This window comes from Armigeres subalbatus, chromosome 2, assembly GCF_024139115.2.
Source record: "Armigeres subalbatus isolate Guangzhou_Male chromosome 2, GZ_Asu_2, whole genome shotgun sequence".
In the NCBI taxonomy this organism is placed as follows: domain Eukaryota; kingdom Metazoa; phylum Arthropoda; class Insecta; order Diptera; family Culicidae; genus Armigeres; species Armigeres subalbatus.
In genome coordinates, this window is record NC_085140.1 from 460,733,259 (window position 1) to 460,760,766 (window position 27,508).

Genomic DNA, 27,508 nt, shown 5'->3' on the forward strand with positions numbered 1-27,508 from the left:
TTGTTTTTAAACCAACTGAATAACCGTCCTTACCCCGAATTATCAGTTTGATTCCACAATTACTGATACAACTGGAAAATGGTAACACCGTCGAGTCAAGTACGAGACACTGAAGACGGTCTTACTGTTGAGGTCGAAATACGTATCTGTTAAGGTACAATCATGGAATTAAATTGGATGGTAGAAACTCGTCTTATGACAAGTGAATACCGTTAAGTCAATGTGATCATATTAGGATATTTCTTCTATTTTTATTTAAAGGCTAGGCATAAAGGAACACTTTGTTTCGGATCTATAATCAAAGTCCCCTCTTATATCAAACAAATACGTTGTTTCAATCGGTCCAAGTTAAAACTTAACAAAGTAAATGTTACATGGTAAAATCTATGTACATATTGATCAATTGCTCTTACAGTAAGGCGTTGCACCATCCACTACTTGTCCAGGTTATTTAACCCGTTCGTGGTCAGCCTGGTGAAACTGTCCGAGAGCGTTTCCGCTTCCTGTTGCATCCGATGCTGTTCCTGTTTTATGTCCGAGGTGGAAATGTTGGCCATCAGCGATTTCAGCTCCGACGAGTCCATGTTCAGCAAACTGCTAAGGTTGACCTCGCCGATGTTGCCAGTGGTCTGGAACGCCGGAACCGCTTGAATGCCACTGGGCCCCGGTTGCGCCAGCTGGTCCTGGAGGTTAATGAGATTGCTCACATTGAACTGCTGGGGGTTGTTCATGTTGGCAGGGGATTGGAATTGGTGTTGTTGTGGTTGCTGCTGCTGCTGTTGTTGTTGTTGCTGTGGTGGCTGCATGTACATTGGCTGGCCATTTGTCGGTGACGGTGTGGGAAAAGCGTACGGATTTTGGAACTGCTGGGTGCCTCCAAGAAGGAAATCTTGATTCATTACATTCGGCTGGTAGCCGCCCGGTGTTGGGGTCACGCTGGTGCCAGGTGCGTTGTAGGGAGACGTCGGTCCAACTGGGGTGGTGTTGCCATACAGAGGCGATCGCTCGATGGGGGACGGTGACTCATTTGGGTGGCGGTAGGCACCGAGGAACGGATTGAACGGCGGATGAGTAGGTGAATCTGGAAATGGATGCATTTTCAATTATTTATTGGTAATTTGATTGATTTGGAATATCCTTCATTCTCGTTACAAATATGGATCATCGATATCGATCATTTAAAGTGGGGATCAATTTTTGTTTTTGAAGCTTGTACACTTAGCAGACTTTGCAAGCCATTCCATCATTTGAATTTATGAACAAAAATATTATTAGATTTGATGGCATAATATCTTAATTATATGGATTTGGATTGGATTTGGATTGGATTTGGATTGGATTTGGATTGGATTTGGATTGGATTTGGATTGGATTTGGATTGGATTTGGATTGGATTTGGATTGGATTTGGATTGGATTTGGATTGGATTTGGATTGGATTTGGTTGGATTTGGATTGGATTTGGGTTGGATTTGGATTGGATTTGGATTGGATTTGGATTGGATTTGGATTGGTTTGGATTGATTTGGATTGATTGGATTGGTTTGGATTGGTTTGGATTGATTTGATTGGTTTGGATTGATTTGGATTGGTTTGGATTGGTTTGGATTGGTTTGGATTGGTTTGGATTGGTTTGGATTGGTTTGGATTGGATTTGGATTCGATTTGGATTGGTTTGATTGGTTTGGATTGATTTGGATTGGTTTGATTGGTTTGGTTGGATTGGATTGGTTTGAATTGATTCGGATTGGATTTGGATTGGATTTGGATTGGATTGGGATTGGATTGGGTTGGATTTGGGTTGGGTTTGGATTGGTTTGATTGGTTTGGTTGGTTTGGATTGGTTTGGATTGGTTTGGATTGGTTTGGATTGGTTTGGATTGGTTTGGATTGGATTTGGATTGGTTTGGATTGGTTTGGATTGGTTTGAATTGGTTTGGATTGAATTTGGATTGGTTTGAAATGGTTTGGATTGGTTTGGATTGGTTTGGATTGGATTTGGATTGGATTTGGATTTGGATTTGGATTTGGATTGGATTTGGCTTTGGATTTGGATTTGGATTTGGATTTGGATTGGATTTGGATTAGATTTGGATTGGCTTTGGATTCGATTTGTATTGATTTTGGATTGGATTTGAATTGGATCTGGATTGGATTTACATTGGATTGGGTTTGGATTTGGATTGGGTTCGGATTAGATTTGGATTGGATTTGGATTTGGATTAGGTTTTGGTTGGGTTTGAATTGGATTTGGGTTGGATTTGTGTTGGATTTGGATTGGATTTGGAATATTTTTTTTTCACTTAGATTTGGATTTGGATTGGATTTGGGTTGGATTTGGATTGGAGTTGGATTGGATTTGAATTGGATGTGAATAGGATTTGGATTGGATTTGGATTGGATTTGGATTGGATTTGGATTTGGATTGGATTTGGATTGGATTTGGATTGGAGTTGGATTTGGATTAGGTTTGGGTTGGGTTCGAATTGGATTTGGGTTAGATTTGTGTTGGATTTGGATTGGATTTGGATTATTTTTTATTTCATTTAGATTTGGATTTGGATTGGATTTGGGTTGGATTTGGATTGGAGTTGGATTGGATTTGGATTGGATTTGGATTGGATTTGGATTGGATTTGGATTGGATTTGGATTGGATTTGGGTTGGTTTGGATTGGTTTGGATTGGTTTGAATAGGTTTGGATTGGTTTGGATTGGTTTGGATTGGTTTGGATTGGTTTGGTTTGGATTAGGTTTGGGTTGGGTTTGAATTGGTTTGGGTTAGATTTGTGTTGGATTTGGATTGGATTATTTTTATTTCATTTAGATTTGGTTGGATTAGATTTGGGTTGGTTGGATTGGTTGGTTTGGATTGGTTGGATTGGTTTGAATTGGATTTGGATTGGTTTGGTTGGTTTGGATTGGTTTGGATTGGTTTGGATTGGTTTGGTTGGATTTAGATTGGTTTGGATTGGTTTGGATTGGTTTGGATTGGTTTGGATTGGTTTGGATTTGGATTGGTTTGGTTTGATTTGGATAGGATTTGGATTGGATTTGGATTGGTTTGGTTTGGATTGGTTTGGTTGGTTTGGATTGGTTGGTTTGGATTGGATTTGGTTGGTTTGGATTGGATTGGTTTGGATTGGTTTGGTTGGTTCGGTTTGGATTCGATTTGGATTGGATTGGATTGAATTTGGTTGGTTTGGATTGATTGGATTGGTTTGGATTGGTTTGGATTGGTTTGATTGGTTTGGATTGGTTTGGATTGGTTTGATTGGATTTGGATTGGTTTGATTGGATTTGGATTGGTTTGGATTGGTTTGGATTGGTTTGGATTGGTTTGGTTGGATTTGATTGATTTGGATTGATTTGGATTGGTTTGGATTGGTTTGGATTGGTTTGGATTGGTTTGGATTGGTTTGGATTGGTTTGGTTGGTTTGGATTGGTTTGGTTGGTTTGGATTGGTTTGGATTGGATTTGATTGGTTTGGATTGGTTTGGATTGGTTTGGATTGATTTGGTTGGATTTGGATTGGATTTGGATTGATTTGGATTGGTTTGGATTGAATTGGGTTTGGTTTGATTGGATTTGGATTGGTTTGGATTGAACTTGGATTGGTTTGGCTTGGTTTGGATTGATTTGGATTGGTTTGGATTGAATTTGGATTGGTTTGGATTGAATTTGATTGGTTTGGATTTGGATTGGTTTGGATTGGTTTGGATTGGTTTGGATTCGATTTCGATTCGATTTGGATTCGATTTGGATTGGTTTGAATTGGTTTGATTGGTTTGAATTGGTTTGGATTGGTTTAGATTGGTTTAGATTGGTTTGGTTGATTGGATTTGGTTTGGATTGGTTTGGATTGGTTTGGATTGGTTTGGATTGGTTTGATTGGATTGGTTTGGATTGGTTTGGATTGGATTTGGTTGGTTTGGATTGGTTTGGATTGGATTTGGATTGGATTTGGATTGGTTTGGATTGGTTTGATTGGTTTGGATTGGTTTGGTTGGTTTGATTGGTTTGGTTGGATTTGGATTGGTTTGGTTGATTTGGATTGGATTGGTTTGGATTGGTTTGGAATGTGTTTGGATTGGTTTTGATTGGTTTGGATTGGATTTGGTTGGTTGGATTGGTTTGGATTGGTTTGGATTGGTTTGGATTGGTTTGGATTGGTTTGGTTGGTTGGTTGGTTTGGATTGGTTTGGATTGGTTTGGATTGGTTTGGATTGGTTTGGTTTTGATTGATGTGGATTGGTTTGGATTGGATTTGGATTGGTTTGGATTGGTTTGGATTGGTTTGATTAGTTTGGATTGGTTTGGATTTGGATTGGTTTGGATTGGTTTGGATTGAATTTGGATTGGTTTGGATTGGTTTGGATTTGGATTGGTTTGGATTGGTTGGTTTGGATTTGGATTGATTGATTTGGATTGGTTTGATTTGGATTGGTTTGGATTGGTTTGGATTGGATTGGATTTGATTGGATTTGGAATGGATTTGGATTGGATTTGATTGGATTGGATTGGATTGATTGGATTGGTTTGGATTGGTTTGGATTGGTTTGGATTGGATTTGGTTTGATTTGGATTGGTTTGGATTGGATTTGGATTGGTTTGGATTGGTTTGGATTGGATTTGGATTGGTTTGGATTGGTTTGGATTGGTTTGGATTGATTTGGATTTGATTTGGATTGGATTTGGATTGGATTTGGATTGGGTTTGGATTGGATTTGGATTGAGATTGGATTGGATTTGGATTTGGATTGGATTTGGATTGGATTTGGATTGGATTTGGATTGGATTTGGATTGGATTTGGATTGGATTTGGATTGGATTTGGATTGGATTTGGATTGGATTTTGATTAGATTTGGATTGGATTTGGATTGGATTGGATTTGGATTGGATTTGTATTGAATTTGGATTGGTTTGGATTGGATTGGATTTGGATTTGGATTTGGATTGGATTTGAATCTCATGTGGATAGAATTTGGATTGGATTCTTCTTGATTTTGATTGGATTTGGATTATTTTGAATTGCATTTGGATTTATTTTAGATAGGATTTGGATTGAATTTGGGTTGAATTTGTATTTGAATGGATTTGATTTAATCTGATTCAAACTGCTTTTAATTTGCTTTGGAAAAATCTGTTGTACGTTCGTTTAGTAGGCTCCAATTTGAGATAATATTTCTACTTAGGGATAAATGATCAGTTTGAAATGCAAAATCCTTTGACTCAGTACAATCAACACTTATGCTGATTATTTTCTGCCGAAATTGATCACTTTCCCAAATTTTAAATTATTCCATCAAAACATGCTAAAACTTACCCCTTGGTTCAGTTTTGATAGCTTCCCCTGGTACGTTACCGATCGGTGCGTAGTATTGATGGCCTGTGTAGAATTGAAACAATTAGTCTGTAGTTCATTTCTTCTTTTGAATGTGAAATGCATTCAAATCAATTGTTAAACAAGCCAACATGAGAGAGAGATAAAATATGTTAAACCACAGTATGATGCGCAATGAAAGTACCAATTGGCGGTATGTTAAAATGATAAATGACACGTGGACGAAGCGTTATCAAACCAAATCAAACAATTGTACAATAAAACCATGCTTCAAAACGTACAAAAAAGCTCACGAAACAAGACTTGCTACCTGGACAGTATGACTTACTTTCGTTACCGTAAATCTTCACCATACCTAAAACGTAACAGCTTCGAATTGACAGAGTGAAAGTCTTCAGTAGTGTTTGTATAGTAAATGGTATATTTAATTCAACGTTTATATGCACCAATTGCCTGTTACAAAAATCCTGATCGTTCAAAAATGTATGGATCTTCAATAGGCTTCTATTATAACTAACAATTGTTCATTATGCTCGTCAAATGACTTCACTTTTGTCACGTTCAACATTAAAATATTTCAAGTAAAAATAATCCTAACCGTACTAATCTTTCAAATAGAAAACATTGATCGTACACCTAAAAAACAACTCTCCAAGCGTAAAAACTCTCGATGATCAATTGGCTTTCCAGTTGCTGTGATGTTGTTTGACGATTCCAAATGTTAACCGAAATTGAGCTCAAATTTGTGACTAGCTGCCATTATTCTCTAGCGTTTGACTAGCATCGCTTGACTTGGGGTTGACCGTTTACTCGTACTATAACAAATTTACGAACGAGGTTAATCCAAATATCTAATTCTTTTCCGATTATTCATCGACCAATAGTGTCACCTGTTAAAATGCCTTCAGTTTCTGCTTAATACCAATTGTTTTGTCCCTAATGTACAATAGTTTTGTTAGCCTTTGGTCAATATGTCAACAGTATTCAATGTAAAAAGTATCCAATGTACAAATGATTTTTCGTTTTAGTTCACTTTTGTTTGTTTCCCAACAATTCCAACCAACACCAAAAAAGTTTTATCTATGTTTTCGATTACGCCCGGTAATCGTCAAAGTAGGCGACGGCGTAATGAGCGCAAATGTCAAAGCCATACGGGGCGAAGTAGGCGCTGACTGACAAACAGCCGGGTTGAATGAACGATGAACAAAAGGACACGACCGCCAACCCATACGAATAGTTAGGTGAGTGTGGTGAGTAGGTGAGTATGCATATGAATGAAATAAACGATACACATGAAATGGTAGATTTGGATCTGAGTAAAAAATTATGAGTCGATGCTTTTAAATGCGTACAGCATAACAGGTGATAGGATGGTGGAAGGAGATTGAGAGATAGCGAGAGATCACGGAAGAGGCTGGAGGACACTTACGGGCTGCTTCTGGCATGTGTTCTGGGGTGTCCCCCCAGGTGTTAGGCTTGCGTTTCTTTCGTTTGGCTACAAACACATAGAAATAAGTACAAGATGTCAATAAAATAATGTTTGGTAGATGGCTGTTGTGTTGTGTATGGTTAAATCTAGAACGATGGTATGGGAAAAATTAGCTGCAAAAAAAATGGGTTTTGTTTAGACGTCAGCGCTGTAAGCCGTACTATTAGGGCGTAAGTATGTGAGGGGACCGGGTTCAACGGGGGCGTAGTAGGCGGAAGTTTCATCAAACTCGCTCAGCGCAGCATTGGGCGCTATCGAGGTGTAGAGTGCGAAGTGTTCGGCCTCGGTCAGATCTACACTGGGATCAAGTTTGATGCCGTAGTCTCCTTCAACCAAATTCTTTATACTGCGAGCATCGGCAATGGCCACCAGCTCCATATTGCCGTCCTGAATAGGAACATCTAACTGTAGGGCACTGACGGTTCTTCGATCCAAGGGAGGAAGAGAAACTGTGCTGGCCCGTTCGTAAGAATCATTGCCTGGAAGGGATAAATGGGTACCACTGCCAGAGCGATTAGCGAGGTTAGAAGTGGGACCATCCCCCTTCAGAGGTATGTAGATCACATCCGGATTGGTATCCGTGGTTGGTCGCTTGTAAGAGACACTGCTGACGCTGCGAGCCACTGGTTTGCCAGTTTTTCGCTTGTCTCCACCCTTCTCGGCAACTGAAGATTTACTACGAACGGAATCGCGAGTGGAGTCATTCAACTCAAAGTTAACCATGCTGGGCTCCTTGGAAGCCCCAGGAGTGCTTTTGTGCGTAAGAGTGTTTGTACTAGCCGTCAGGTCAGATTTGCTCTTTTTCCGAGAGAACAACTTCGAGAGAAATCCGGGTTTTTTGTTCTTGGGCAAGGTTCCGTAATCATTTTTGGTTGGAGAAGCTGGGGGAGTCGGGGGTAGTTTTTTGTTAGGGGGACTGTCGGGCGATTTCATGATAATGATCTGATCAGACTGAGGGCGTGGGGTAAGACTGCGACTAGACCCTTTGCGAATGATACTGTGAAGAAGGACCTCATCACCGGTGTCGAGATTGGCATTTTCTTTGTTCTGAGAACTTGGCTTAGCACGTTTTGGAGGAAGAGGAGGAAGCTTTTCGTCTTCTATGTTTTCTCTTTTTAATGAACCAATTTCAATGGAGGGTGGACAAATAAGCATGGGCTCAACCGCGTCGTAGAATCCGGGTTCTAATTCTAGCTGGTATTGAGGTCTTGGAGGAACTGGAGGGCCTAACGCGAGAGGAACTGGATTTTTGAAGGCACGTTGCAGACTAGTGTAAGTTGCGGCATCATCGAAGACGTCGTCAATGTCCATCTTATCGCCAGTATCTATCAAACCAGTGGGAATGGTCTTTTCCAAAATTTTCAACTCATTTTCAATAATCATATTTTCCCGCCGAAGCTGGTGATCAGTGTAGATCTCATCAAGTTCCGCAACCTGTTCCAGCAATTCGTTAAGAGTCTTATCTTCGTCCTCTTTCGGAACTTGCTGTTCAATGGAATCATTCGAGAGCAACTGATTGTCTTCACTGGAAACCGGACTGTTGTTGTCGACGTCGTCGAACTCGTTTCGCTCGATCCATTCGGTCGTTTTCTGATCGCTTGGGATTTGCTCTGTAACGATTGGTTTGTTCTCGGCAATCGGAGTATCCAACACAATGACTTCATCCGATTCCAGTATCGGGGGAGACTTTTTCTCCGGCTGAGCCGCCCCCTCAAGCAGGATCTTCTTGAAGACATCGTTTTCCGGAGAATCATTTTTGAGTATGTCACGCTGAAGTGACCAAAACCTTCGCCTACCTGAGTCTAGCGGCACCAACTCGAATGGCAGCGGTTCACTGGTAGCACCGTCCGATGGCCTCTTCAGTTGTATATTCACCTGGATAGGAAAAAATTGTGTCCAATTAGCGTTTTGATAGTCATAGGATGCTAGAGTTCTACTCACAAGGACGGGATGTTCAACCTCCAGCGTTCGATAGCGGGGCGTCCTGAAGCAGATTGCCACCTGTTTGTGTACGTTGGTATGCTGAAACTCGCCGTAGTCCTCCCACAGTATGTTGCCGTGCTGTTCTTCGTAGAAGCGCACCGCGATGTCCTCTTTGGCGACCTTCTCACACAGCAGAATAATCTCTCTACCGCCGGCAACCGGGGCGGTTACGTCACTTAACTTACAGATCACCAGATCGGACATGGCTTTCTTATCGTAGATCACATCGGACACAACTGGCTGCAAGGGTTCCGTGAACCGACCTCGCTGTTGACCCTCCAGGAAGACCTGGAAGCACAGGCGGATGGCATTGAGATCGATGGTGGCCGGTTGCCTGGCATGACCGTATCCAGCTGTAAGAAAGGGTTCACAGTTAATGGTTAGCTGCGAGTTCATCGCTTCGTCAACTCACTTTTGAACGGGTCGACCCGAATCTCCTCGCGCAAGCGAAGTGCTTCTTCGATGTCCTTCTTCTTGACACACTGGATGCCCAGGTTGCTAAAGGTGTAGCTCATGGTGCTGCTGTTGATCTCAACCGTGCAGACGCCCTTCTTGCAGCCCTCTTTGCCGACCAGATTGTGCGGATGGGGCCGGTAGGGCGGATCCTTCGTCACGCAGGACACCACAACAACCGCCCGGCCCTTGTAGCCGCGGATTTCGATGCTCGGGAAGGTCTTCTGCTCCGGGGTGCTGTGTACGCCGGGGATCGACCCGGCCGAACGGCCCTCGCACTCATACCGAAACCGCAGGGCCTTTGACTGGGGCTGCTCGGTGATGACGACGTGCGGTCTCTCTGGCGCTGTTGGTGGCATCTCTTGGTCGATTATATCAACTGAAAAAAAAAAGAAAGGTCTTTATTAGGGTGGGTAAACATTTTACTGATGGGGGATTGAAAGTAGTGCCGGGCAAACAAACATGGCGTCAGATATCCTTAGCTAAGGTGATTGAAGATTACGATCAGTAGTAATTACCTTCCGGACTGGGTTCGGAATTTGGTGGTGGGTCGTCAAGCGGCTCAGTGACCCGGAGAATGGGAACGACCGTGTTTGACGTCAAAGGGACAGTGGGGGCATCGTGATGAACAATGAGATTATACATTCCGGCCAGTGGTGACCGAGTAAGGGTGTCAAGTTTATGGAATAAATTTTCGTGTTCATAATCCGATGAGGATGTGGATGAAGACGACGAGCCGGATGAGTTATATATGCAGCGTTTTGACAGAAATGGGCTCGTGGAAGATCGTGTTGGGAAGGACATTGTGTTGCCGGCTTGGTTGTACTCTGATCAATTTTTCTTACTTTAAAACTATTCAATACTGCAAACGAAAATCAAGTTTTGACTAGAATTAACAAAAAGTGTTAAGTTTACGCTGACAGAATTTCATCACAATTTGCCGCGTAATTTTGAAGAGGGCATAGAAGCAAGAGCCTTTAGCTTTGCCTGACTCTACATATCTATGGTTGCTTCTTCGTGCCGGCTTCCTCCTTTTCAAGAGCTAAGTAAGGGCCGTTTGGCCGAAAGTTGTTCGGCCGAATATACTACATGGCCGAAACCTATCTGCCTATTGACCGAATATCATTCGGCCGAACAGGTCTGGCGAACGGCCGAACACATCATTTGGCCGAATAGGATGTTTGGTCGAATACTTCATTTAGTCAAAAATGCCTTTTGGATATAATAGCCTCTTGCTTAGCTTAGCTGTAATCATTCAAACATTGGAAGCAGGTGAATCGTTTATTCAATCGAAAGTTGTCTTCTTTAGGTAAAAAATTGGCTTATTCAGCTTAAATAGTTTGACACGAGTAAATCAATAAAGACAAAATCAATAACGGCAGGTAAATAACGGCACCGGCCACGTCTTTACAGTCAGTTAGGAAAAAGTAAGCAGCGTTAGTGGGTGTTTTTTGCTGTTAAGAGACCGTGTCTATCCCTGCGTCTCCACAATAATCACAGAAAGGAACATTTGATTATGAGTGGGTATCATTGGGTCTGGCTTCACACTGATAAGAGATGTGACCGTCCGTGCTTTTTAAATAATAACATTTAAGAACACTAAGAAATGCAATCAATGTCAGTGCGCGAGACAATCGAATGAGCAGAAATTAATCGACTTACCGACTGCAGAAACAAAAATTACGATGATCGCGCAATCGTTCTGCGTCTAATATAAAACACGACCAAACGCCACTGAATGTTTTATTTTCTAATTAATTTACACACTCTCACAAATCAGAACCAAACAGCTTCTATGAGTGCGCGATCGTTAAGCGAGCTGAAAGAGCCTTTTGGACGAAAATGCGATTTGACCGAATGGGTCATATGGCCAAAAATTCCGTTTGGCCGAATAGATCATACGGTCGAAAATGTAGACTGGTCGAATAGGTTATTTGGATGTAAGAGCCTCATGCTTAGCTTAGTTTTGCAACTACAGCTCATATGGTTGCTACTTCGTGTTTGACCAGAATCAGTGGCTGGAACTAGTCAATCATTCTCACTGTTCAAGTTTCAGTTACTTAATAAACACAAGGAATAATAACGGCAGCTAAATAATGGCGTCGACGGTGATTTGACCGAATAGGTCATACGGTCGAAAATGTCGTTTGGTCAAACAGGTCATTTGGCCGAAATGGTTGTTTGATACACAGGACCATTTGGTCAAAAGTTTCGTTTGGATGAGCAGATAATTAGACCGAAAAAGTTGTTTGGTGGATAGGTCATTTAATCGAAAACATTGTTTGACGTCTTACTTCTCAATTATAATTCCTCATTTTTTCACTCTGGCTTAATTTAAATAATTTAATTAATAATCATCATATTATCATCACTCCAGCAGAAAGCACAGTCGTCAACTCTTGTTTGTTTTGATCATATGCTCGGCGATGCTGATTCAACTGATACCCAAGCGTAAAAACATAACTATCGCTTGGCGCCGGAATGAATATATTCAATTGGGGCTTATTTGCACCGAAATTTATTTGTTATTTCATATTATGTACTAAGCAGACGCGTATCCTTTAGCATTCTGACTAGAGCTGTCGTAAAATCCCGCAGACGCAGCATCCTTTAGCATTCTGACTAGAGCTGTCGTAAAATCCCGTTTAGTCGATTAGTAACTAATCGATCACTCTCGTTTTTTGTCGATAATTGAATCGATTAATCGTTGGGTAGTATTCGATTCAAAATTAATCAATTATCACAACGATAAATCGATTAATCGAAGTAATCGATTAATTTGCGACATCTCTAGTTCTGAATTCAAATTATTATTTCCATGCACCAGAATATGAAATGATATTCATATTTTGACACAGTGAAAGGGAGATATTGAAGATCGAGTTAGGGAGGTATCGAGATGGGGAACACATTCATATTTGGCCGAGTAGTTAAATTTTGTTTCCTTATTAAGTGAAGTAAGAAATGAATAAATGTTCGAAGTGAATAGTGAACAGCGATAACTGAGAAGTGACAAGTGAGATGTTCGAAATAAGTACAGAGTAGTAAGAAGCGAGTACAGAAATATGGAAGTGAGTCTTGAGTAGTGAAATGTGTGCAGTGTCATGTGAGTAGTGGAAAGTGGGAAATTAGAAGTGATAAGCAAGGAGTGAGAAATATGAGATGATAATTGTGAAGTGAGAAGCGAGATGTTGAGTTATGAGAAGTACGTGGAGAGAGACAGAAATAATGAAGAAAGATAGAAGAAGAGAGATAAAAAAAGAAAAAGTTTCCTGGTCCTCTCTTCTCACTTCTCACTTCTCACTACTTACTTCATGACACACACACTTACACACATGACCCCCTTTTCCCACAACTCTCCTCACTCCACACTTCTCACTTTTCACTATTTATTTTTCACTTCTAATTTTCCACTTCTCTCTTTTCACTTTTCAACTTCTTATATCACTTCTAACTCCTCATTTCTCATTAATCACTTTTCACTTCTCACTTTTCATTTCACTTATTACTTGTCACTCCATTTACTGACATTTCTGACTTCTCACTACTCATTTCTCACTTTTTTTTCTCACTTTTCATTTCACACTTTTCACTTCTCACTTCTCACTCATTTGCCATTTTCATATCTTGTCATATCTCACTTCTGACTTCTCGTTGCTCACTTATCACTTTTCACTTCTCACTTCTGCTTCCCATTTCAATATTCTTTCTTCTAACTACTCTCGTCTCCCCTCTAATTTCGCACTTCCCACTACTCAAATCTCACTTCTTACTTCGCACTTCTCACTAGTTCTCACTTCTCACTTTTAGCTTTTCACTTCTTACTTCTCTCTATTTATTTCTGACTTCTCATTTTTCACTTTTCACTTCTCACTTATAATTTCTCATATCACTTCTAACTTCTCATTTCTCATTTATCGCTTTTCTCTTTTTTTTTACCTATTTTACATTTCACTTATTACTTTTCACTTCTCACTACACACTTCTCATTCCAATTTCCAAACTCATTTCTCACTTCTTACTTCGCACTTCTCACTTTTCATTTCATACTTTTCACTTCTCACTTCGAATTTCTCACTTCTCACTTCTAACCATTTAGTTCTCATTTCTCACAGCAAACTTATTATTTCTCACTTCTCGTTTATCACGTTTCACTTCTAACTTCTAACAATATCGCGCATGTAACTGTTTCTGACAACATCGAGTTAGTGATTTGAAAATGTATTGGAAAATTACTTCGACTTAGAAAATATCGAGTAAGGGAGATATCGACTTACGGAGGAAACGCAGTATGATAAATTCAAGGGATTTTAAATTTCATCGAGTAAAGAAAAAATATCGAGTTACAGAACATCGAGTTAGGAAGAGTTCACTGTATTTCAAATTGAGTCTAAATGCGAGGCGCTGATATCACGAGTCGACTCTTGCTACTATTAGTGCGCACCTATTTAAATGTATTTAAAATACTTTTCAGTCCTTGCTTCTGACTCATCATTTTGTTTACTTCAAATTTCTCACTGAGGAAAGAAAAAGTGGACCAATCGGCCAAATGATACTTTCGGCTAAATGACCCTTTCTACCAAACAACCATTTTGACCAAATGGCATTTTCGGCCAAATGACTTTCTCATCCGAACGACATCTTCAGCCATATGACATGCTTGGCCAAATAACCTATTCGACCAAACTACATTCTCGGCGGTACAATCTATTCGACCAAAGGACCATTTAGGCTGATTGGCACTTTCTGCCAAATTACCATTTCGACCAAATGACTTTCCAACCAAATGAACTGTTCGGCCAAACGACATATTCGGCTTTATGACCTTATTGGCCAAATGACATTTTCAGAAAATGTCGTATGACCGAATAGGACATTTATCCGAATAGGATTTTCGGCTGAATAGGACATTTGGCCGAAAAAGTCATCTGGCAGACTAAGTAATTTGACCGAATAGGTTATTTAGTCGAAAATGTCGTTTGGTCGAAACTGTCATTTGACGTAACGGGTCATATGACCGAAAATGTCGTTCGATCGAACAGGTCATTTGGCCGATAAGGTCAATTGGGCGAAATCGCTGTTCAACGCTTCCCTTCTCACTTCTTATTGTGAAGAATCATTTGAGTAGTTCATAAATTTTTATATTATCATCACTAGCATTTACGCTTATTAGCTCGTGTTTGTTGTTTATCAGATAATGGCCGATGTGGACACAAATATCTCACTGATAACGATTGTCGACGCTTGCTACTGTTAGTGCGCATCAAGTTGTACTCGTATAAGTTCGTAATCGACTGACGACTATGATTGTGTGCTGTAAGTCACCAATTTGAACTATTTAAAAAGAGTTTTTCTGCCTTGTTTTTCATTCCTTGTTTCTTACTTCTCGCTGTGAAAAGTGGAAGTGATCCATTCGGCCAAATGACTTTTTCGGCCATACGACATCTTCGGTCATATGATCTTCTCAGCCATCGGACATTTCCAGTCATGTGACCTATTCGACCGAACGACATTTCCGGCCGTATGACTAGTTCGGCCAAATAACTGTTTCGTCCGAATAGCCCTTTCTGCTAAATAACTATTTCTATTCATTGACTTTCCGACAAAATGAACTGTTCGGCCATATGACTTGTAAGTAATGACATTTGGAGAGTAATGCTATTTTCGACCTAACAATCATTTCAGGCAAACGACATACACGCTAAAAATGAACTACTCAAAATTGAGTCGAATCCGACTCATTTTCATTAAAAACGGGACAACTCAAAATTTGAGTAAAAGATACTACTTCAATAAAATGATGATTGCACTTAAACTAGGAGTCTGTCGTAAAATGCACTTAGATAGATAGATAAACTTGATTCGCATCTGTCGTATTAAAAATTGATGGAAGGCCAAGCTTAACTTTCGCGAAATCATCATTTTATTGAAGTAGTATCTTTTACTCAAATTTTGAGTTGTCCCGTTTTTAATGAAAATGAGTCGAATTCGACTCAATTTTGAGTAGTTCATTTTTAGCGTGTATTCGGCCAAGAGTCATTTAGGACATACGACTTTTTCGGCCAAAAAACTAGTTCGACCATATGTCCATTGCGGACGTATGTCGCTTAATATGTGCATACATAGAGTACAATCGTATTTTTTCAAACATTTCCACTCATCGAACTAGCCGGATGATCGCCAGATTAAGAAGTTTTGATCCATCTTGAAAACCAGCTTCGGGAAACACCTCTACAGAAGTCGGCCCAACTGTTGCATAAAGCCTCATATCATGTTATCGACATAACGAGCAATTTTTTTTCATACAGACAAATGTAATGAAACGAGGAGGTCAAACGAAAAGGGGTGCAAGTGACAAAAACTCAGTTTTGAGAAAAATGGGTGTGAAGTATTTCAATATTTTTTCGTTCCATACAAATCGTGTGAAAGTTCAAAAAAATACTTATTTTCTGTGAATTTTCACATTTTTTTACAAGTGACGTAGGGGGAAAGACGGCTTTGGCAGGTTTTGTTCTATTATTGGCAGGGGGGTTTTTGTCGACCAAATTTTATGAAATTTGGCCTCAATATTCTTTGACATGCAAAGAATGTTTAGGCCAAATTTGAGCCTAGTCAGTCTTAAAAAAACCCCTGCCAATAATAGAACAAAACCTGCCAAAGCCGTCATTCCCCCTACAAACTATATCAATATATTGCCAAAAGCTCTAAGACCAAAGCATTTTTTGCTGTAATCACCACAAATTTGATCAAAATGTTACTTACACCCCTCTGCTTCTAACCCCCTCAAATGTAATCGAAAATGTAAATAATATGGCGCAAGTAAAGGAATTAATGATGTAGTTGATAGTTTTTAAATTTTCAATCTGTATATTCAGGAAAAAAATATCTATTCGGACTGTCAGATTATTCTGATACGATGCTTATCAGGTTGAAATCAAAAACAAGTTTAAGAAGCTTTAAGTGTCTTCAGTATTTTTGAACGAATACTTTTTGTTACATGATTTTATTCCATCTTATAGATAGAACTAAATATAGTAAACATATTGCTTCTCACATCCACACTAAATGGGTCAATCTGATCCACTATATCTACGTTGTTTACTTCTAGGTTATTCGAAGGTCACAGCGCTCGTAGCCTTCGATAACCCCTTTATCCCGATACTATATTTCAATCATCATCGCTGCATGCCACGGATCATGGACAAGCGAATTATCCAGTGATGTAAATTCTGAACAAGACGTGCTATGAAACTCTACACGCACGGTTATAAATAGATCACATATTTTCGCAACTTGTTTTCCACATGGAACCACTAGGCGTCTCGCGTCATACTTCGACGTCTTCAGGCAGCGAAACCCATTCCGATCATTTTCTTCCCATCTCACACAGTCCATAAAACGTTCTCCACACAGACACTGTCCCACCAGCGAGCAATCGATCGTACGATAGTTAAAGATCGATTATTGGTATCGAATTCCACCGCAGTTTAACTTCTTAAATATCGGACGCGATTTTCCAACCGATCGCGTCTTGAGGAAAATCCACAACTGAACACACATAGAGGCAAGAGTTGGAACGGATACACGCACCGACGAGAATGCGAGAGCAACAGCATCAGTAGCGGCAGCAGCAGACGATGATGCTTGCGATGGGTTCAGCAAAAAATGGAGAAATTCTATTTTTAAACAAATTTTCAAACTCTCTTCTGGCGCTGGCCCCGGGTGTACACGTACGGTGCAGATGACCATCGGGAGCCGATTGCACCCCGCGAGGTGGATCTTTTTCACTTTGATTTGGGTTCGAAATTTTCATTTCAATTGTTCGAAATCATCGAAAATTGGGAATCCTTTTCTTGATCGATCTTCACATTTCTTTATCACTTCAAATCACATTCAACCCATAAACGAAACGCACTTAAAAGCAAGCCATGATTGATGACGGAACCATGGTGACAAGTACCATAAATTTGAACGTTGATCCTCCTCTTGGCGACGTATTCAGATCGTGTGGACCTTTCAGCACTTCCAACGGGATGCAGGTTGATCTTTCCACCAGGTATTGCAAAGTAGTGTTCGAAGACAGATTTTTCTTTTTTGATTTGTCAAAGCGATAGAAGATTGGCTAGGCAAGCGCTATCAGTAGCGATTTAGTTGCGCGGCTTTGAAATTTCAAACTGATCGGGGTAAAAGGAGCGATCCGATAGTCTTGGGATAGGTTTTTCCTCGTGTGGGAAATTTGCGCGAGAGCGCTCGCCAATTTTCCTATCTCTCTTGGGAGCTTCGTTTCATTCTCGAGTGATGTTAGTCGAGCCGCATGGTGCTATCTGCGCACATACACAAAGGTATGAGTTAAATGAAAAGCAATTTTGGTAAAAAGTACAGTTGGTGTTCGATTATGTAGTTTTTGAAAAAGAATGCCATGAATCGCAATGGTCAATCAAAGTAGCCTACGCTGATTATGTGTGTCAAAGTAGTAACATAACAAAAACAAAATTCATTACTAAGAAAGGATTAAATTATCAATTCGTTTCATTGAGTACGATAACATTTGGGACTAAAAGTTTTTATTCATTAGGTTAAAAAGGAAAATTGAAATATTGAAACTTTTCCTGCAAATGCATTTTTCTATTTTGTTTTTCCACTTGTTATTATTATTTCCAGAGGTTGACGAACTATTCAACATCGTCTTATAGACGGGTGACTTCTGGTTCTACTAAAATTAATACCATTTTTTTCGTGTTCTGCTGCAAATTTATCTATTAGAAGTATAACTTTTCCAATAAATCTTGGAACATTTAAAATATTGTGAGAAATTTCTTTAAAAATTTGCCTTAAACTGTCAAAATGAACACTTGCTTCTGTTTCTAAGACATAACGCAAAAAAAACAAAAAAATTTGGTCGAATAATATTGAACCTGAAAAATCACTTGTTCGTTGTGCGAAAAAAAAACATATTCCACCTTGCGATCTACAAGCTTGACATTAGTCATCTGACAAACAGACAGTTGAACATGCAGCAGCTGGTGCTTCATCTGTCCCACGAACCAGCGGTGCCAGCCAGAGCCCTAAACGACTAGACAACATTAATTACTGTTCCGGCGACTATGATGACGATGATACGTTGAATAACGCGCATGTTACTTGATCCTCCGTTTTCGTAATACAGCATTTGCCCAACATCACTAATGTTCTACCCTCTCGTGAATCATTCGACCGATCAACGAGAAATTAACCCCGCAGTTGGGTTGCGATAAACGCTTCAACACCAGAAAATAATCAGTGACTCAATACCTACTTCAAGGTCTGCTCTACAGTTTTGGCCGAATTCGTGGAAAATCCTAATGATGGACCAAGTGCCACTACTGCTGGCTCGTGCAATACCGCTTTCCTTCCCACGCTTTCCGCACGCACTGCGTGGTTTACCCCAGTTCACTATCCGAGTCCCAGAGCGAACCCAAATCAATTACGTCATTGGCAAAACGAGCGAAAAAAAAGTCAGCAATTTGGCGACACTTTTCTTTTTTCTACTCACTCGTCACCGGTTTGACGATGATCGCAGCAGGCGTGCGCCATTATTTTTTGTTTTTTTTTCCTCAACCGTCGATAGGGAGGAACCCCTCGCACCACTAAGTAGGCGTCGATGAAAGTGAATGAAAATGTTCAAAACACCACCCCAACCACTGCGGTACGGATTAAGTGATGTCGTGATTCGGCTGGCTCAAACTCACAAACCATAAATCGTTAGCTGTGTGAGTCGATCGTCGTCGTCGGTGCTGCACCTGAGTGCGTCCAGGCGCGAAAACCGTGAATTTTATTTTCGTATCACACGATCATGCTCGACTCACGTTTTTTCGATTGTCGCCAGCTTTTCTTCTTCGTAGTTCTTGCGCCCAGCTTGCTCCTCTATGGGTGAAGTCGTTAATTCACGAAAATTTTGCACGTCTTCGCATTTTCATTTTGTTTTTTCCCGTGTGATTTTCTTCAGTCAAGAACGATGCGTTAAGCATTATTTATAAACATTTCCTGCCGTTGTGCCATGAAGCAAGTTCGCGAGGCTTTCGTTTTCTTATTTTCTGCATCACTCACGTCGTGCTCGGTTGAATGAGTTTTGGCGAGTCAATTGTGTGCAAATGATTGACAAAATCTGCGCGTATTGTTCAAACTGGCCGGCCGGTGTCAATTTGAATATTTGTTTTTGTTCCGCTTTTGTTTGTGTACTCGATTTTGTAGAACCTTTTGGAATAACCCTGGTACAGAAGTATAGTTGATTTTGATCATCTTTTCATGTCAATATCAATGACTCTTTAAATATTTGTAGAATCTAATCTAATTTATTGTTTTCTTACTATTAGAAATACTATAGCATTTTCTGGAATATTTGAATATGTTTCGAAAAATATATTTATTATAACGGAGTCCTAATGCTAGTTACAGTGACTGATACTACATTATTGAAGTTTTTGTTAGCAATTTTAATGAAAAACCATTAAATAATCAACCCACATTACTAAATAATCAAAACCTTCCTTGGTTTGGAGACTTGATTCACAGATTCCATTGTGAGACACGAATTCCAAGCAACTTTCATCAGCCTCTGTTAGGATTGAGGACAGAAAGCCAACATGGGAAACGACGTAGGTGACATTCTTACCCTTCTGCAACTCGCTTCAACTTTCATAACACGAAAACTCAAAAACGTATGTATTAAAAGTGTTTCGGATGATTTCGGATAAGTTGCAATTTCCGAACAAGATTGAATGAATTCCAGGGCTAGTCACCAGCAATTTGGTTCTATGCTTCCTGAAGATTAAATCAAGTTCTTCAAAGGCAACTGTGAGCAACGGAATTTTCTCTTGAAGAGAAAGAAAGTGATTCACTTGATGGATAATAATGACTACCTTTATTTCCCAAACCGCTAGTACTATTTATACATGATTTGGGAATAATCCTTAACATATACATATTAATTATCCTACACGTTCAACCAATTCTAATTGGTATTCTAAATTCTTATTGTAAGAAATTCTAATACAGATGGCACTCTTATAATTTAGGTGCCGACCTCTAAAGGCACCTAGCTAAAGGACCTGCTATTCTAATTAGAAGTGCCTCAAATTGCATGCAACATTTAATGCAATTTCTCAATATGGCGACACCTATCGTGCAAATACTTATGAATGGTGCCATCTGCTTTCTTTTAAGAGTATAATTTAACGCAAGTATGCGACACTTGCAAGCAAAACGAATCGAGTGGAAAGTACTAAGGCTCTGTCTCATTTGGAGAATTAAACTTAAAAGTGACAGTTCGAAAATTAAAAAATCACCCCGTTATAAGAATGGCTGGTGCTACCCAGCAATTCCAATAGGACATCGATGGAAAATGATTCGATATCTGTCAAAAGTAATCTTGCTCTGCGAGCAGGGTTATTTGATAATTATTGAAATGTCACTTTTAAGTTTAATTTCAGTTTAATTATCCAATTGAGACAGACCCTAAGTAATAAAACTGCATCTGCATCGTGGGAACGTTTTTCCTACCTCCCCTGAGCAAGCGTTAGACAAACATTCCCAGCCCGATATAGCTCTTCCAGGGAGGTAGAAAAACATACGCCATATGGAGTTTTATTACTTTGAAGCTAACATAGAAATCTAATCTTAGCCTGATTATTTGAAGCTGAACATAGAAACCTAATCTTAGGAAAACATTCCTTGCTTGATATGGCCCTTCCTGGGAGACAGAGTAAACATATGCCACAGGAAACATTTTATGGTTTTGAACTAAACATTCCTAATCTGTTATTTATCCTGGCACATGGCTCTAATGAATTGAACAAATCTTCTCTAGGAAAAATGATATAATTTGAACATTAATGTAATTTATTTTTAACATTCTTGCCCCTGTAAATTTATTTATAGATTTACACCTTAATGGTTGTTCAAATTGTTTATAATAGGGTATGTCGGTTTAAAAGGGGTTTCTGCTTCGACATCTCTTATCTGATCTAAAGGAGCACTGAGTGGTGCTGTTGGTGATACCAGTGCGGGTTGCTCTACGTCGAAATCCTGGGCTGTCGGCCTTCTAGTAGCATGACGATGCGATAAAAAATTGGTGAATGAATCCCACAATGAAGCGATCAGCTGCCATCCAAATCCATATATATCGTAAAGTATCCGTCCATGAATTAGCGTGTCGATGATGAACTTCAGAATCCGCAATATAAGATATGCTCCTAAGACCGTCGACGATAGATGTCCAAACCAGTGGGACCAGGTTAAAAACTTTTCCCAGTATTGGCTAACGATTCCTTCCACCATGTGTTCCGCAATCAAGGCTTCGAATCGAAATCCTTGATGATTTGGGTTCTGGTTTGTCAAAATCCGATGTATAACTGATGATGCGATACGTCGGTCTCCTTGCTCATAAATCATGTTCTTCATCTTTCTGACACTGTCCTCATCGTAAACGCCAGATTTCATCAGGTTTGGTAAAGAGGTGTATGTCCAACTAGTCACAATTTCGGTTGATAACTTTTCCGGAGCGGTTGTTTCCCGGAACTTTCCGTCCGTCGTATACCATCTTCCTCCAAACATAAACTTTGCGGGAAGCAAAGGCGTACAATCAATTTCTGTTCCTCTTTTCTGAAGTACTCGAGTAACAGGCGCAATAAATACTGATTCGTTGTTGTAGTTCGCTGGAATCTCCTGATAGCACCTATTGCTTGATCGTGGTAGCACATATACTGGTTTACATTTTAAGACATGCAAAACTTCTCCAGCTACTACGGCCGTAAATCCTTGTTCCTTCGTAATCGCTGTAGCAAACTCAGTGGGGTTGAGTCTCGCAAGAGTGAGTTTGGTTTCCATCAAGGATTTATCCAACTTGCAAATTTCTGATATGATGGAATAGTACATATCATTAATTTTTGTCCAAAGTAGCTTTCCACAAACGTAATTTTCGAATTGAAGTATGTGAAGATGTCGTAATTCTTTGAAGAGGTTACTTTCCTGGTGAACGGCGATCTTATAGTATTGGTTTCCAATATTAGGATACGATGGTGATCAGTCGTATAGCCGTTGTATCCACAAATTCTCGTAGCATCATTAGCTTTTATTGAAAAAAGGTGAGAGTCTGAGATTGTACTGTAAACGGTTATGGAACGGTGATTTGGCTTGTCGAATTTTCCTTTGTCTTGTTGACAATTCCTTCATAAATCACCTCAAACTCTGTATCTTCGCATCGCTTGTTTAGATCTACGTCCCATGTTAAGTAGCCTTCTTCTGCGTCCAAGCATTTTCCGGTAGAGTATGTGCAAACCAATCCTTTCCGAAGCAGGATCTGATCAAGCTCCATATCAATGTTAGCTGTATAATCGTTTAGCGTAATTTCGTATCTATAGTACACTAGAGCCTTTGTCCACGTATATGCTGGTGTTCGGTACGTCTCACCATTGCAGTTACTTCCATGCACGCTCCCGACTATCAATACTTCTCCTCGTGTAGTGCTGTTCATTTTAGCTCCTGAATAACTGCTTGTTCCGAGAGAGAAATGGTCGCCAGTTGATGCGCTCTAATGCACTCCTCCGTAGTAAACTCCTTTACTATATACGCATATCCATGTTCATAATCCGATATATGGGAATGCATACCACAATGTCGTATGAAACGCTGTATTATCACCTTACACTGCGTGACCTTGGTAATAGATTTCGCATTCCGTTGAAGCACTTGAATGGTTTCCTCGGTGGTTATTAGTTTAGAGGATGGAGGTACGCAAGATGCAACTTCTAACAATGAATAACTTGTCAGGTTGACTCCTGGATCCGCACAGTCGTAAGCTATTAGTCCAGATGATCCTAGTCCGAATGCAGCGCCAAGTAAGAAGAACAAAGCAGGATTTGCAGCATCAGAGAGGGCGTGAATGATATTCGTCTTACTTTGCTTGATTTGAGTTCCGACGCCTCTATTTCTTGTTGTAATTTTTTCCTTTTTTCCTTGACCTTGTCTTCATTGACTTGTTGTCTCTTGCCCCAGTTTGGAAAACTCAAATCTACTGATTTTCGTTTATCCTGTTTCGATATATGCAATATGGACTTACTGGACTTGCCATCCTTGGTTTCGGAATAGCACAAATGGCACACTAATTGCTGTAGATTCGTTTCCATTACTGCTTTTCGTTTCATACTCTTTATTAGTTGTGAACCGTAAACTGTTCTGCTTATGATTTGCCGTGGTTCTTTTAATTTTGTTGTCTCTCTTTGTTGTACCAAATAATCAATAATATCTGCTCTGCCTCTATCGAATACAACTCGTGAAATCAGCGTAATGGAAATTTCATTGATCATAAAATCGCGTTCAATCATTTCATAATTATGATCAGAAGCATATTTTGATTTGAAAGCATAGTTCGGAGCATAAGTTTCTGCGCCATGATTTTGTGCTCCAGGTATCAACAAGTTTTTCTGTGCTATATTTATGCCGTGACATATAAATGCATTCTTAGCTCGTTTCATTTTGAATACATCACTTCCATTTACAATGGACTTTTTTGAACTTCAGGCCTCCCTAATAGTTCTTAATTTATTACCTCGCTTTTCAATATTAATGCTTTCTAATGTATTACTTCCAGTCGAAGATATTTCATTTTCGCTGAACTTGTTGCCAAACTCTTGCAGATTATTCGCTGCATATGCGTCATATTTCTTGTGCTGTGACGGGATAGCACAATCTGGTTTGACAGGATCTACTTGTTTCTCCTCTTTGATCAAATGTTCACAATTGTTGATGAGTATCTTTCTCTTTGTACTCTGCTTTGACCTCTTGGGTGCAGTACATTTGATGTCATTTCTGAATTGTTGTTCACCTTCTTGGAGTTGTTCGAAAAGAACAGCTAAATCCTCAGATTCCGTAATTGATTGTTCTTCTGGTAGCTCATTTGATACTTCTTGTTCCCGATCCGGAACAAGCTTATCTCTATCGATAAACCGTTTCCCTGGTTCAACTCTACTGAGCTCGGGATCCTCATGATTACTTGATTCAAAATATTCCGCTCGATACCGATCTGGTATGCTGCACCTGGCAGGAGGGCGACAGGGTCTCTCGTTCTGATCAACTTCAATTACGCAGGAATTGCCATTATCCATTTTACCATTATCACTAATTTCATTAGTGCATTGAGCCTCTTCTGCTCCATTCCAATCGATTAAATTTTCATAACTTCGATTGAGATATTGCTTTAAAGCATTCATTCGCTTCAGTTCCTCTGCATGTGGCTTGAGCCATGCATTGAACACATCCAATGTGGGAACAATATCTACAGATGGTTGACGAATATTTCTTGCAAATTGCGCAACAAACTTCCAAGACTTTTGATTTAAATCCGTTGGAAGCTTTTCAATCAAACATCCGAGTAGGGTTGAATTACAATATCGGAATGGATTGAAGCTATATTTATCCAAATAGCCTAAGTTGACGACCAGCTTATCCAACTTTTCTGATATTTCTATAACATCAGAATCTGTCGATCCTTCGACATTCATCAATTCGAGTCGTAGCTTCTCTACCTCGAATGATATTTCTTGCGGTGATGTCGTTGACTTGACATCACCTGATAATTGTTGAGACAGAACTTCATTAAGTTCCGCCAATTTACTTTCCAATGCAGATATCTCGCTGCACTTAGCGCATATCCATTGATATCCTTTGTTCGGTTTATCTCTAATACCGACACAACATAAATGGAACTGTGCCATGCACCTGTTGCATGACACCATGTCATCTTTTTTATCCATACTTGTACACAGTGGGCAACGTCCATGTGGATTCATAATGTAGTTCATTGACGACATTTTTATTGATTTGTATTTCTCCGATACATCAATCAATCTTCACTGAATTAGCTCGTAACGGCCGATCCGTTTGTCCGAGTCCTAATTAATTCAGTGTGAAATCATTTTCCCGCCTTACTAAGGCGATCAGATTTCATAAATTACCCAGTTTTCCTTTACTGAGTAAACGGTTGATGACAGTTCGACGACAACTTGATGACAATCGATGATCCCGTTCTGCGACGCTACGACTTACGCGGCCAATCCTTCGATATAATTTATTCTAACATCCTCATTGAAAGAATAATTTTGTCACTCGATGATCCATTTAAACACAACGTCACTGATCCAATAAAACTCCTCGTTGGAATTTTCCGAATTACAATCCGCGAAACCGTGAGTCACTTTCCTCTGTGGTCGTAGGCGCCAATTCCTTTAAAGCGGAACGTTAATCGATGATCCTGATGCGACGCTACGACTTACGCGGCAAATCTCGATTTGTTCCTATCCTTTGATGTGGTGTAATCAGCTCCAATTATCCCGAGCTGATTCCTATTGAGGCTTCCTATCTTTCCTCCTCGTTGGTCGTTGGCGCCAATTAGTAAATTCACTTTCCGATCCTCCTTTCCTCCTTGGAAAGATTTCCGAAATTCCGATTCGATCCGTTCCGCGAAGGTGTGAGTTAATTTATCCTCTCTGGAGGACACCAATATTAAAAGTGTTTCGGATGATTTCGGATAAGTTGCAATTTCCGAACAAGATTGAATGAATTCCAGGGCTAGTCACCAGCAATTTGGTTCTATGCTTCCTGAAGATTAAATCAAGTTCTTCAAAGGCAACTGTGAGCAACGGAATTTTCTCTTGAAGAGAAAGAAAGTGATTCACTTGATGGATAATAATGACTACCTTTATTTCCCAAACCGCTAGTACTATTTATACATGATTTGGGAATAATTCTTAACATATACATATTAATTATCCTACACGTTCAACCAATTCTAATTGGTATTCTAAATTCTTATTGTAAGAAATTCTAATACAGATGGCACTCTTATAATTTAGGTGCCGACCTCTAAAGGCACCTAGCTAAAGGACCTGCTATTCTAATTAGAAGTGCCTCAAATTGCATGCAACATTTAATGCAATTTCTCAATATGGCGACACCTATCGAGCAAATACTTATGAATGGTGCCATCTGCTTTCTTTTAAGGGTATAATTTAACGCAAGTATGCGACACTTGCAAGCAAAACGAATCGAGTGGAAAAGTACTAAGTAATAAAACTGCATCTGCATCGTGGGAACGTTTTTCCTACCTCCCCTGAGCAAGCGTTAGACAAACATTCCCAGCCCGATATAGCTCTTCCAGGGAGGTAGAAAAACATACGCCATATGGAGTTTTATTACTTTGAAGCTGAACATAGAAACCTAATCTTAGGAAAACATTCCTTGCTTGATATGGCCCTTCCTGGGAGACAGAGTAAACATATGCCACAGGAAACATTTTATGGTTTTGAACTAAACATTCCTAATCTGTTATTTATCCTAGCACATGGCTCTGATGAATTGAACAAATCTTCTCTAGGAAAAATGATATAATTTGAACATTAATGTAATTTATTTTTAACAGCATGTTTTAAAAAGTACGGCAGTGCGACCCATTAAGCTGAAACCAATTAAAATAATATCAACGTGATTTTTTCGGCAAAATATTAAGGGGGATAGGTACATTCATTGAGGGTATTTTTTAGATTCTATGAATCTAATGCTGGGCCTCCGGAAAATCCGGAACCAACGGAACACCGGTGAAAATAGTCGATTTTCTCAATAAACGGCACGACGTTTCCTATCACATTTCTAAAAATCTTGGCGAAGTGAATCTTTAGTGCTTTATCCATCTATGATTCCATGAGTCAAGAAAATAATGAATCGCCTACTTTGAGCGTGCTTGCAGCGGCACACTAAGAGTTAACGTTCGGAAATCAGTATGGCGAAAGGCAACTATTATCTAAGGTTTAATATCTCAAAAATAAGCACCTTAATCTAAAAAATATTTCCTACATAACTGGTACCAAATAGCTTTTGAGAAACTGTTGAGAAAACCCGCGTTAGATGTCCTTCGCCATACTTATTGCAGGTGGTTAACTCATGCTGGCTATTTTCACAAATACGTTAGCGCCTGGATACTGGCAGCGGCGGGTAGGAAACCAGCCACTGTATTTGATTATTTGGTTTGGAATTCTTCCACTTGGCGGCGCTAGTGTATATGAAACTACTAGTTGCGTTCGATATCTCGGGATCTATGTGATTTAGGAAGTTGCCATCTTCTACAAAGTTGTTCAGGGATTATGAAGCAATATATTAATAAGCTTGCAATTGATAAATTGAGTCATCTAGGACTACCTACCAGGTTTGTTC

The 27,508-nt window shown here is 39.8% G+C and overlaps 3 protein-coding genes across 10 annotated transcripts in view; all 3 read right to left on the reverse strand.

Moving 5' to 3' along the window:
* Nucleotides 1-311: 311 nt before the first annotated feature.
* LOC134213866 (embryonic polarity protein dorsal-like) overlaps nucleotides 312-27,508 on the reverse strand; it is a 110,039-nt gene continuing 82,842 nt past the window's right edge. For 4 of the 8 annotated variants that reach the window (XM_062693291.1, XM_062693293.1, XM_062693292.1 and 1 more), the window contains 3 exons: nucleotides 9,228-9,647; nucleotides 8,774-9,168; nucleotides 6,696-8,707 (listed from right to left, as the gene is read on the reverse strand). In XM_062693291.1, coding sequence (XP_062549275.1) covers nucleotides 6,968-8,707; nucleotides 8,774-9,168; nucleotides 9,228-9,647 — 2,555 coding nt within the window. In that variant the 3' untranslated portion in view covers nucleotides 6,696-6,967. Of the gene's footprint in view, nucleotides 1,082-5,325; nucleotides 5,389-6,695; nucleotides 8,708-8,773; nucleotides 9,169-9,227; nucleotides 9,648-9,786; nucleotides 10,225-17,228; nucleotides 17,470-27,508 lie in introns of those variants that run through there. The other 4 variants (XM_062693295.1, XM_062693297.1, XM_062693294.1 and 1 more) reach the window with 4 other exon arrangements.
* LOC134213861 (uncharacterized) lies at nucleotides 19,963-22,187 on the reverse strand. The gene is made up of 2 exons (XM_062693280.1): nucleotides 20,957-22,187; nucleotides 19,963-20,917 (listed from the first exon to the last, which is right to left on the reverse strand). The coding sequence occupies exon 1, from the start codon at nucleotides 22,178-22,180 to the stop codon at nucleotides 21,194-21,196; it is 987 nt and encodes a 328-aa protein (XP_062549264.1). The 5' UTR covers nucleotides 22,181-22,187; the 3' UTR covers nucleotides 19,963-20,917; nucleotides 20,957-21,193.
* Nucleotides 23,806-26,721, reverse strand: LOC134213862 (uncharacterized). Its single transcript, XM_062693281.1, has 2 exons — nucleotides 26,272-26,721; nucleotides 23,806-26,142 (listed from the first exon to the last, which is right to left on the reverse strand). The coding sequence occupies exon 2, from the start codon at nucleotides 25,111-25,113 to the stop codon at nucleotides 23,821-23,823; it is 1,293 nt and encodes a 430-aa protein (XP_062549265.1). The 5' UTR covers nucleotides 25,114-26,142; nucleotides 26,272-26,721; the 3' UTR covers nucleotides 23,806-23,820.